The 13,539-nt window shown below is 35.3% G+C and overlaps 1 protein-coding gene across 1 annotated transcript; it reads left to right on the forward strand.

The window, feature by feature from the left end:
• The first annotated feature begins 1,117 nt into the window (after nucleotides 1–1,117).
• LOC109001634 (peroxidase A2-like) lies at nucleotides 1,118–3,378 on the forward strand. The gene is made up of 4 exons (XM_018978986.2): nucleotides 1,118–1,450; nucleotides 1,685–1,876; nucleotides 2,589–2,754; nucleotides 2,847–3,378. The coding sequence occupies exons 1-4, from the start codon at nucleotides 1,238–1,240 to the stop codon at nucleotides 3,260–3,262; spliced, it is 987 nt and encodes a 328-aa protein (XP_018834531.1). The 5' UTR covers nucleotides 1,118–1,237; the 3' UTR covers nucleotides 3,263–3,378.
• The last annotated feature ends 10,161 nt before the right edge of the window (nucleotides 3,379–13,539 follow it).

Genomic DNA, 13,539 nt, shown 5'->3' on the forward strand with positions numbered 1-13,539 from the left:
AAGATATTTTTTGAAACAATCGTGATCGACTGATTTAGCTAGCTAGCGAGGAAAAAAATGTTTCTAATTCTAATCATGTGGCACTGACGACGCATGTCCCAAATTAGTCATATACGTTACACCCACATTTATATATGTGATATTTTGAAAGAACTCTACTACGTACTTACAAACCGACGTGGAGGACACATGCATGCATCCCATGCATACCGCCTACATGATAAGATTTGGGTTGTAATAGAAGTTTAAGATTAAAGTTTTTTGTACAATCAAATATTTTTGTCATGTCGGCACGCGGTATGAACAGCATATCCTGTTCTACACCGCAGGCTTTGAAATAAAAATTTTCATTCTTAACTAATTAAAAGGACTATAGTTAGTTAAATATTTGAATGAGCAAAAGCGACCTAGCTAGTTAAATATTGTTTTACGTACGCTGTTTTTTTATTTTATCTTTAGATCAGTTAAGCGTAGGTCATATATATATATATATATATATATATATACATGATGTATTGTCTAGCCAGCTAGCTTCCCCTGGTGCATGGAATGGGTCTTAACAGTCGGCTGATCGGAGGCTCGTTGACCAACTTTTCATGTAACTAGCTAGCTATATATTGGATATATAATTTATAAATGATCAGACAATAAATAATTGTCTCTCTAAATTTTTTACGTTCATATATAGAAGATCCACTTAATCCTTAAAAAGACTACATATGAACAGTATTAATACGTGTACTTATAATTTTATTTACAAAATTTTTTTTGTTAATTTTAAATTTTATAATTTTTTACGTATTAATAATTAACACATGAAAAAGTAAATTTTTTTATAAATATCTTTTAAAGTACAATTAGCATTATTAATCTTAAAAGTCTATTATTCAAAAATAAATCAATAAGAAATAAAAGAAGAGTCTTGCAGCCCACACAATCTGAATATTAAGAGCAGTATGAAGCTAGGATGACTTTTCAAGTCGTTTCCTTAATTAATGAGCAAAAAGACTCGGTTTTATTAGGCGGTGCCTTACGTCACCCACTCATCTACTACGTACGACTCAGTAGTACTCTGATCCCTTTATAAAGCTAGGGTTGCAATATTATAACTACGACCAAATCCATCGATCGATCGATCATCCCATTTCACAGCAAGTACTCAAAAGTTTTGAACAAACAGTCAGTACAGGGAGTTCGATCGATTTCTCTGCAGATCGAAAACAAAAAATTATATATCATGTCTTCGTCTTTAGTTAAAATGGCAATTCTTTTTGCCAGTTTGTTAATCATGTTTCCAAGGTCAAATGCTCAGCTGAGTACTACCTTTTACGATTACACTTGTTCGAATGTGTCAAGTGTTGTTCGTGGTGTGGTGGAGCGAGCTGCACAAAACGATGTCAGAATTGGTGCCAAACTCATCCGCCTTCATTTCCACGACTGCTTTGTTGATGTAAGTGATCATTTCTCTTTTCCATGTAATAATTAATGGCTTTGATGATCACCATGATCATGAGTTCAAAAACTCTCGAGAACTGCATGCATGTCAACCTACTGAAATAGATCAGATTTTTCTTAATGATTCTTTTTATCTTCTTTAAATACAATATATATCAGAAAGATGATGATGATGATCTGATGACTATTAATTAATTAGCCGTATATGTTGGGTGTACGTTATACGTAGGGTTGCGATGGCTCCTTATTGCTAGATGACGCAGATGGCATAGAGAGCGAGAAAAGTGCAGGGCCTAATGCTGGCTCAGTTGATGGATTTGAAGTCGTTGATGAAATCAAAACAGCCTTAGAGAATGTTTGCCCTGGTGTAGTTTCCTGCGCAGACATTTTAGCCATTTCGTCTCAGATATTGGTTTCTTTGGTACGTAATTATTCACTAGTTCTCGATTAATTCATTTTATATATATATATATATATATATATATATATATTTATATATATAAAGAACCCTTTTTTGGTAGAAAAATATATGCATTTAATTCAGTCTTCAAAAACGTGATAATACTATTATATATTATAACTCTGAACTCTTAATAAACAAATTAATTTCTATCATGATCAGTGTCTACGACCTTTTCATGATCAGTTTCTAATTATGATTCATCTTATTGGCTGCAAAACGCAGTTTCAAAACTCAAACAGGTCAATCAATTGACTGGACACAAACATGCATGCATGCATGCATGACATTTGGTTAATTAATTTGTTGGCCACACGATGTTAATTTGGACAAAACGTATATATAAGTAATGGATATATAATACAGCACACATATATTATATTTTCATAATTCATTTGAACGTGATCACGGCATGCATATATGATGTGCGCATCCATTAATGTAATAATTGATGGTGGACTCCATTTTTTTTTAAATAAAATACACGAGATTTTCACATTTTAAAATTGTATCTAGCATTACTCTTAATTAATTATTACATTTTTCTAAACAATAACGAGGTAAACAAAAGAACCCACGTACGCTCGCGATCTAGAAATGAATTTATATTGTATTTCCTTAATTACGCCCCCGGCCAACACCAGTGAATAATAATATTTAGTACGTGTTGCAGGCTGGAGGCCCCACATGGCAAGTTCAATTGGGAAGAAGAGATAGCAGGACCGCGAACCAAGCAGGAGTTATTGGTGCCCTTCCAAATGCTCTTGAAACCCTTGAACAGATTACTGAAAAGTTTAATAATGTCGGACTTGATTCTACCGATCTTGTTGCTTTATCTGGTAACAAAGACGAAACTACATATATACAACCTACATATATACTGTGAACATTTTTCATCATCATTTTAATCAGCATTCTCATAATTTTGCAGGCGCACACACATTTGGAAGGGCACGATGTGCGGCATTCAGCCACCGCCTTTATAACTTCAATAGCAGCGGGAACCCGGACCCTAACCTGGACACAACATACCTGGAAACGCTTCGGCAAACATGTCCTCAAGGTGGGTCGAATGACAATACACTAAACAATCTTGACCGCTCCTCTCCAGATGACTTTGATAACGACTACTTCACAAACCTTCAGAACAAACAAGGGCTTCTCCAGACCGATCAAGAGCTGTTCTCAACAAGTGGGGCTAATACGGTTGGCATTGTCAATCGTTTTGCTGATAGTCAGAGTGACTTCTTTGACAGCTTTGCTCAGTCCATGATCAACATGGGAAATATAAGGCCCCTTACCGGCAACAATGGAGAGATTAGGTTGGATTGTAAAAGAGTCAACTAGTGAAATATACATACGTATGTATACGTGTGTGTGAAACAAGCTATGCTAAAAGATATATTAAATAATAGCGCTACAGACACAAAGAGATTCTATTAAAATAAACTTACAAATTGTCATATATAGTTTTATATGATATGTTAGATCTATTTTATAAGAAAATTAATTTTACAAACGTATACACATCAAGTTGTTTCAATTTATAGATTTATTTTTAATTTATAGAATCTACGCGTGGCTAAAAGCCGTTTTTGTTTTTTTTTTGTTTTTTCTCATGCATTGTATTTAAGCAAGTGAGAACATCAGTTCATATTGTTGTCTGGCCGGGTACTGTACTTTAGATTGTTTTTGGATATAAAAATTTCAGAAATTAATGTTGGGTGTACTGATTTATATGTTAATTGTATGAAAGTGAATATGTAAGGGAACCTCATTAATGGAGCTATCACTTACATAAATAAACGGCATATTAATGTTCCCTACATTAGAGAGGTTCCCTTATAAAACTTTGGTTATTGGATTAGCCTAGCCCGGCCTGTTCCATGCATGCAGTACCCATATATTGATCAGTACTGTCAAAAGTAGTGAGAAAATCTCATATCTTTAGCAAATGATCAAGTAGTACTACTAGCTAGCACGTCAGCTAGACTTGCCTGTACGTCTACTTGAGCCATGATGGCATGAATATTGTAATCTTAATTTGAAGAATAATCACGCGGTAATCATTCATTCTTGCGGAACTTAATTAGCTTGTGGATATTAACTTGCTTTTGGAACTCAAGTTGAACTCGGCTCGAGTTGTTAATTTTTTTAATAAAATTAATTAATAAATTGGATAAATAAAAATTTTAATATTAAATTTTATTGAATTATAAGATTTTATAAATTTATAAATAATTAATATGTAGCTAGTTGATATTTGTCCATAATGATAATATATTATATGCCTTATAAATATATTATTAATAAATACACATAATATGATATAATATATCTATTTCATATATGATTCTTACATACTAGTATATGAAATTATTAAATCTTATCGAGTAATTATTGTACAAATTATAAAATATAACTATGAAGTATATTCAATATATAGATATAAGTAATTAGGTTACATATTATATATTTAGTTATAAAAGTGATATTCTTATATTATTAGCTAATACATATTATTAGCTAATACATATTATAAAAGTGTTATTCTTATATTATTAGCTAATACATATATACATAGAGGTGTATGTATATATTTATCAATATATAAATAAGTTTTAATCGAGCCGAGCTAACAAGACAACTCGGACATAAATGAACGGGCCTTAACAAGCCTTAGTCGAGTCAAGTTTAGTCGAGTATGTGGCATATACTAATCGAGCCGGTAACTGCTTTCACGGTCGAGCTTTTTTTCTCACGAGTTGAGTTCAATTCGAGTTTAACCGAACGAGCTATCGAACAAACTGGTTCATTTACAGCCCTAATGATGTTGCATCTAGAAACCCTCTGGCATGCATGACATTCTATTTCTATCCAGTTTGGCCATCAAGGATAGCACAACCCTAACATGGAAGTTAAACATGGAATATGTTCTACTATGATGTTGCCCAGTTATGCTTATGCCAAAGGACTTGTATATCATATTATTGTAAGTAAATGCTCCTGAATTGTCACTATGTTATCTTGGTATTTTGCTTTGTTCTGCATTTTGTAACTGGCTAATATTTGCACGCTAGTATATGTTGACTACTTATTGAGTTGTTGATAACCCATCCAATTATTTTTAATATTTTTCAGATATTTATGGTGAATCAGCTGGGGATCAAAAATATGAAGTTTGGGTGAGATTAGTTAAGTATAGTAGAATAACTATCAAATGATACAAGTGATTATTGGAGAGTCCTATTTAGGAGATTTGTTTATTTCTATTGATTTGGTATTTTGGGATGTTGATGCTTTTATTGAGACTTTGTGGTATTGTTGATTCATTATGTTTGAATGTTTCATTGATGTTCTTATAGGAACATTATATTTGGTTTGAACAAATGAGTTTATGTTTTATAGACTCTTTGGAGTTTATATATATGATCTGTATCGTTGGGATATGATTTTTAGGTAATAGGAAATAACTCCCTGACCCAGATCTGGGTATGGGGCGCTACAACAGTACCAACCAAATATGACCCCTGGGAAGCAGTTATTGTAGCTCAAATTGATCCCCCATAATGCCTTATCCATTGCTGACTCAAGTGATATTAGGCATATTGGGGACTTCACTGGCGCCATTTGGCTAAGCCAATATATGCCAATGCTGATCTAATATAGATCAGGAAAAAAAAAGACACGAAAGTTCAGTTGTAATATGTATATGTTTCACATGCAGTCATGTATTAACACCTCATAGGCCATAACACATAACCACATAAATTTCTAACTTATCTATTTTTCCATTTTTTTTTCCCTCATTTGTTGGCCTTCTACATACAGGCAGATCTAGTTTTCATCATACGTACGACACTTCCATGCATCATTTTCCCTCATTTTCCCACATAGTTTGTACTGATCATACGACACTTCCATCATCGTGCATGCGTGACCTTCTACGCCCGGATAAAAATCTGGTTTCAACAACAAATAAATATGAAAAACCGGCCTTTTTCAGATAGAACCATTTTCTAGAGAGCCGCAAGTTTCTATATATATAATATGCATGGCTCATTACATTGACAAGAAATGAATCGTCAATATATATATATATATATATATTGATCTTTCTGATCAAGAAATAAGCCAGCAAGCTGATGAGGTAATTATTAAGTAATTACTGTACTGTTATCGAAAGCTTGCATGCATGCATACATATAAAAAAAAACAACCAAAACGATGCAGAACCAGTGCGTGCAGCTTGCTAGCTCGATTTATATTTGAAGTATAACGTCTTAATTACTGTAAAGCTAGAAAATCTAGCTTCCTAGTATAATTAATTAATTAGTAATTAATTTTTAAGCGACAAGCAGTTCTACTGACTATCAAAAACGTAGACGAAAAATCTTCCCAATTATTGATCAATCATCATGAGCTGGGGCCCCTCGATCTGTCCCCAGCTTCCACAATATTAGGTAAAATTGAAACGTCGAACAGTACCATCTAATTATTGACAGCTTGACGATGGTCCGATACAAATTAATATTCAAGCAAATGCATTAAATATATATAATTCATATATAATTAACCTGGCTATGGTGCCATGTGAAGATTTTGGAGTGTGCTTCCTATGAACATTTTGAGAGCTGAGGTGTATATATATATTATTTATTTATAGATGAATATAATACATGTAATTTGTTACGGCAATCATGCACATATATATATTATCTAATGTTATCCTCATCTTCTTTATGATAAACTTGTGCTGTTGAAATTATCTTCGAAATCTTTATTTGGTTTTAAATTTGGTCAGTTTGTTGCATGTAGATCATAAGGATGACTTGGTCTTTATCTGGGAGGTAATGATCATTATTATCATGAATTGATAGAAATATTAAAACATGATAGAAATACATACACACCTGAATAACTACTTTTCTCAAATTATGTCGTGTGACAAACAAGACTAATTCCGTGTTGGCCAAGTCTAATCGTTCTAGAATTGGGACGTACGTAGTAGGTACACCGAAATTAATTAATTAAGATATTTGAAATTAGAATCGTGAATATCGATGATCGTGAATATCGATTGATTTCGCTAGGAAAAATTAATGTTTCTTTTAATATAAATATATATATATATAATATATTATGAGGATTATTCCCTTAATTATTTGGACGTACATTAATTCCCACATTTGAAGAGAAATATTCAATGATCTTCATCGCACTTTGACAATATTTTAAGCTAGTTTAGTACCTGAAATTTAACTAATTGTGGCAGTACTACTCAACATATATATAATTAATTAATACCCTACTCAAATCTCTGACCTATATATATGAATTCCCGATCAAAGCCCGTTGTGATGACCATCATGTGATCGATGCTATACACACACAAATTACAATATTGTAATGTCCCGATCCTGGAGCTGGTTCAGGAAGTTAACTACTATTACCTAATAACCAACTTAAACAAGGCTAATATATACTCCATATCCAAATATTTAATTCCAAGGACTCTAAATCAAACATAAATTCCTTCAATTTGATTAAGTACTACATATACTCATCTATTAGATCTTTAATACAATAAATCAAATAAAATAGATCAACTACTGCACATATCTCAAATAACATAGTAAAAAGGGCCCGAGTTTACATAAATCTACATAAATTATCAAAACATACTGAAATCCATCTACTGAATAAAATAAATCTCCCAACAGCAATAGTACCCTGAGGTACCCAACTACTATCCTCAGCTAATCTTGCTCACGTACTCTATCACTGACCCTTAGCTGAACCATCAAAATCTTCTGAAATATTGTGAATATGAAGGGGTGAGTTATCAACAATTTAATAAGTAGATAATATATATATACTAGTATGTAAACATGAGCATTTACAGAGTTCAGGATGCCGACAAAATATTTTTAGCTTCAAAATTCAAAATCATAATATGTTATCAAAAATACCAGAGCGAAAGTTCAAAACATTCTTATTCAAAAGTATAATTTGACATAGTATAACTGAACATCATCATCATCATATTAGAGCATCATATCATAATAGAGGCTATGTTTAACCCCCGTGGTAGGGTTGTGCATCTGCAGATAGCCAAGCAGAACATAACTCACTTTGTCACCAAATGGTGTGCACTCAAACAGAGACCACTACTATAACCTGTGGCAGGATTGTATACCACTATTATCACTTATGGCAGGACCGTATACCACTACTATTACCCTTAGCAGGGTCGTATACCACTATTATTACCCGTGGCAGTGCCGTATACCACTTTTATAACCTGTGGCGGGGCTTTAACGGAACATAATAGAACAAAATCAGAAAGTCAAGCCAAATTTTTTTCAGATGCCACGTCATATCAAAACTTAGTACTGAATAAATTCATATCATTTTAGATATTCCAAAAATAAATTCAGAATATCTTCACATCACATGCAAAAAACTTCAGATTTCATATTCGTTCTTTGTGCACAGTTCAAAAACAGAATGCCAATAATAAGTTTGCTCATGGCTACAACAGTCATGACAAAAATACTTCATCTTTATACAGATTTTATGAGTATGCAAATACATATCTGAGGTTGTTTTCATATTTCTTTTCATAACAAAACATGCATATTTTCTAAAATCAACCTCAGTCTTTTTCTTTTATGCAAAGTCTAGTATAGAAACCTCACTTACCTGAATTTCCTGTATTATCTACATTTTGACTCCGCACTCTAGCCATATCACAATAACCTAAATAAAAATTTAGTCTCTCATAAGTAAACATCAATACCCACACAAAAATTATCAATAAATTTTTCACAAGCTTACACTAACAAAACACAAGCCTCTAACAAGTTAGTTTATAACCAATCCCAACCCGCCATACCTCTCAATTAACCAACCCCCACTCACTTCCAAAATTGTTTAATAAACACTCACATCGCACCCACAGTGTTTCCAACATAGATAGCACATACATCATTTTTCCATAACCAACATCAACCCAAAAGCAACAATGTAAAATTCAAGTCAATCTCTCATCAACTCTAACGGCTTCCTATGACCTAAAAAATAAAGTCAACTCCAATCCACCATATATAAATCCAATACTACTAGCATATAGCTCAATACGGGCATGTAACTCCATCCCCAAACAGCCATAAGTCAACCCAAACAATCACCATAATTCAGCCAAAGCACCACAAGTATAATCTGTCCACACTTCGGCTCAACCAAGAGAAGCCCAATTGTACCATTTCTAACACCCCAAAAGAGACAACATAACTTCCAAAATATACCATATATATAAAATGCATAGTTAACAGAAAATTCACATCGCTAGTGCTTGAATACCTTACTAAATTCTTGTGTAATTGATACAACTAGGACGATGGCGAGAAGGTGTTGTTAAGGACTGGTCTGTTATAGTTCAAACAAAAGTATGTGATGTGTGAGTGAGAAATCCAGAGGTTAGTGAGGGAATATAGTGTGACAAAGGGAAAATAAATCAAGGAGGGCAATGAACTAGAATTCGAGACAGCAAAGGGCCTTACCAACGTTTGAGTTCGTGTACAGTGGAAAGGGAAGAATATGGAGGCATTGTTAGCAACTGAATACACACGAACAGAAGGGTGTCGCATGACTATACAATCGGTAAGGTAGAAATAATTAAATAAAATAAATAAAAGTAAAATCAAATACAATCATTTCGGGTGGAACGATGAACATAGAGGGATATATATATATATATATATAGAGAGAGAGAGAGAGAGAGAGAGAGAGAGAAACATGGGCTTACTAGCGAGAGGAGAGTCCACCTGCAACGATGCGACCTGCTATGATGGCACGACACAGTTTGGAGGAGTTATCTGTGAAGGAGTTCATGAGTGGAAATCAAAGTGGGTGCGTGTGACAATGAGTGAGAAAAGGGCTTCATACCATTCAACACTTCTGCTAAGGAGACTCCAACAATGACACCAATCCAAGGAGATCCACGCACCGTAACACCCACACTCATAGAAATTCCTAGGAGAGGGAGAGAGAGAGAGAGAGAGAGAGAGAGAGAGAGAGAGAGTGTGTGTGTGTGTGTGTGTGGTCTGTAGAGAGAAGTTATGATGTGAGGAAGAGAGTAAAAGAAAGTTGTAGAGACGTGGGGGGTTTGGTATCGAGATGGAGGGAATTTTAGGATGCAGAAAACTGAAAGGGAAAAGCCGTCGGGGAAGAAAATGAAAGTAGGAGGAAGAAAACTCACCGAACGACATCTTCTGGAGGCTCAAAGGCTAGGCTTTCCGTCGGCCTGGGCCCAAGTATTATATCTTCCCTCCCTTATAAAAAATTACGTCCTCGAAATTTGTCACAAACTATCAAGATCTCTGTCAAACAATTGTGGGTACTTGACTCGCATCTCATCTTCTAATTCCCAATAGGCTTCCCTGATAGCATGATTATTCCATACCACTTTAATCAAGGGAATGGTTCGAGTCTGTAGCACTTGTTCTTTTCGCTCTAGAATTTTCACCTATTTTTCAGCGCAAGTTAGATCTTCTTGAGTTTGAAGGGGTCCATAGTCAATAACGTGGGTGGGATCGGGGATATACTTCCTCAACATCAAAATATGAAATACATTATGCACATTTGCCAAGTGCCGGTGGTAATGCCACTCTATATGCCATTGGTCCAATCCAATCCAGAATCTCAAAGGGTTCGATATATATAGGGCTCAACTTGCCCTTCTTTCCAAATCTCATAACTCCTTTCATTGGTGCAATCCTTAAGAAAACATTGTTTCCAACTTCAAACTCTAGCTGACAGCGATGCTTATCTACATAACTCTTCTCTCAACTCTGAGCTGCTTTCATTCTAGCTCAAGTGGTCTCTATTTTCTCTGTTATTTTTTGTATAATTTCTGGCCCCAAAATTTTTTTTTCACCCACTTCGTCCCAATACAAAGGAGATCTACACCTCCTACCATATAGTGTTTAATACGGTGCCATCCCATTACTAGTCTGGTAACTATTATTATAAGCAAATTCAACCAATGGCAGGTGTCGCATCCAAGTCCCTCTAAAGTCCAATACACATGCTCTCAACATGTCTTCCAAGATCTGAATGGTCCTTTCCGACTGTCCATCCATCTGAGGATGAAAAGCAGTGCTGAAATTTAGCCTAGTGTCCATGGCCTCTTGTAGACTTCGCTAAAACTTTAAAGTCAAACAAGAATCCCTATACGACACAATGGAAATCGGCACCCCATACAATCTCACTATCTCTCACACATACAGTTTAGCTAGTTTCTCCAGCTTATAAGAAACTTTAATGGGCATAAAGTGCACCGTCTTCATCAAACGATCCATTATCACCCATATTGCATCATGCCCAGTCAGTGTCTGTGGTAGGCCTATAACAAAGTCCATTGAAATATGTTCTCACTTCCATTTTGGAATCTGAAGTGGTTGCAATAACTCTGCCAGTCTCTGATGTTCCATTTTCACCTGTTGGCAAGTTAGGCATTGTTCTACAAATTTGGCAATTTCCCTTTTCATACCATTCCACCAAAAAGACTCTCTCAAGTCTCAGTACATTTTGATAATCCTTGGGTGAACTGTGTAAAGAGAACGATGCGCTTCCTCAAGAATTATTCTTTTTATTTCTTCATGATTGGGCACACACAATCTACTTCCGAACCTCATTATTCCATCCTCGGATACACTGAACTCAGATTTATTTCATTTTTCTACCTCTTCCACTAGTCTCACTAATCCTGAATCCTTTTTCTAGGTGGCCTTAATTCTATCTATCAAGGCTGGTTGAACTATCAAACTAGCCACGATGGCCTACCGATCACTAGTCACAACCTCAATACATGTTCTTTCTAAGTCCATTATTAACTAATGTTGAATGGTGAGAGTTGCAAATGTTGGTCCCATTGACTTCCTACTTAGTGCATCAGCTACAACATTAGCTTTGCCTGGGTGATAGTTTATGGTGCAATCATAATCCTTGATCAGTTCGAGCCATCTCCTATGTCACATATTTAACTCCTTCAGAGTAAAAAAATATTTCAAGCTCTTGTGATCTGTGTAGATTTCATACTTTTCTCCATATAAATAATGCCTCCAAATCTTAAATGCAAAGATAACAGCCACTAACTCCAGATCATGTGTGGGGTAATTTTGCTCATGTGCCTTCAATTGCTATGAAGCGTATGCTAGAAATTTCCCGTGTTGCATCAATACACACCCCAAACCCAACCTTGAAGCATCATTGTAAACCACAAATCCTCCTCTCTCATTGGGAATTATCAGAACTGTAGCTATCACCAATATCTTCTTCAGTTCCTGGAAACTTTCCTCACACCTTGTAGTCCACTCAAACTTATTATTCTTCCCGGTAAGGGTGGTAAAAGGAATCACTATATTTTAGAAACTGTTAATAAACTGACGGTAATATCCAGTCAAACCCAAGAAACTCCTAACGTCATGCACATTGGTTAGTTGTGCACGATTAACCACTACTTCAACTTTCCTGGAGTCTATTGAGATACCATCCTTTGATACTACATGTCTCAAAAATGAAATGGACTTAGGCCAAAATTCACACTTATTCAACTTAACAAATAGCTTCTTATTCATGAGTGTCTCAATATATCGTCAATGAACACACTACAAATTTATCCAAAAATTCAATAAATACCCAATTCATCAAGTCCACAAATACGGCAAGGGCATTCCTTAGGCCGAAAAGCAAGGCCAAGAATTTATAATGACCGTACCTGGTACTGAAAGTTGTCTTAGGCACATCGTCTACCTTGATCTTCAATTGATGGTACCATGATCTTAGATCAATCTTGGAAAATACTTGAACGTCTTGCAACTGATCAAATAAATCTTCTATGCGAGGCAGCGGATATTTATTCCTTATAGTTACTCGGTTAAGCTCTCTGTAATCAATACACATTCTCATCTATCCATCCTTCCTTTTCACCAAAAAGATTGGAGCTCTCCAAGGTGACACACTAGGCCTAATGAAACCCTTATCTAATAAATCTTGCAACTGTTCCTTGAGTTCGGCTAATTCAGATGGTGTCATACGGTAAGGGACCTTAGAAAGAGGTGTTGTGCCTAGGGCTAGTTCAATGGCAAACTCCACTTCTCGATCTGGTGGTAACCCAGACAAATCTTCAGGGAATGCCTCTGGATATTCATTCACTATGTGAATATCATCTAACTCTAATTCTTTCTTTGGTTCATCCACCACGTAAGCCAAGTATCTCTGACACCCATAACGCATTAACTTGCCAATCTGGACAGCAGATATAACTGGAGGAAGGGCACACACTCTGGATCCCATAAACCGAAATTCCTCTCCCTCCGAAGGTTTGAACACCACATCCTTCTCAAAACTGTCAATACTAGCATAACTGGAAGCTAACCAATCCATTCCCAATATCACATCAAACCCAATCATAGGGAAAACTATTAGGTTAGCTGGCATTTCTCTCCCACTAATTGATATTGGGCACCCATACAAAATCTTGTTACATGTCGCTGAATTTCCCGCTGGGGTCGAGACTATTAATTTGTAAACCATATTTTCAGCTTCAATTGGGCAAA

The sequence above is a fragment of the Juglans regia genome, chromosome 14 (assembly GCF_001411555.2).
Source record: "Juglans regia cultivar Chandler chromosome 14, Walnut 2.0, whole genome shotgun sequence".
Taxonomy (NCBI): Eukaryota; Viridiplantae; Streptophyta; class Magnoliopsida; order Fagales; family Juglandaceae; genus Juglans; species Juglans regia.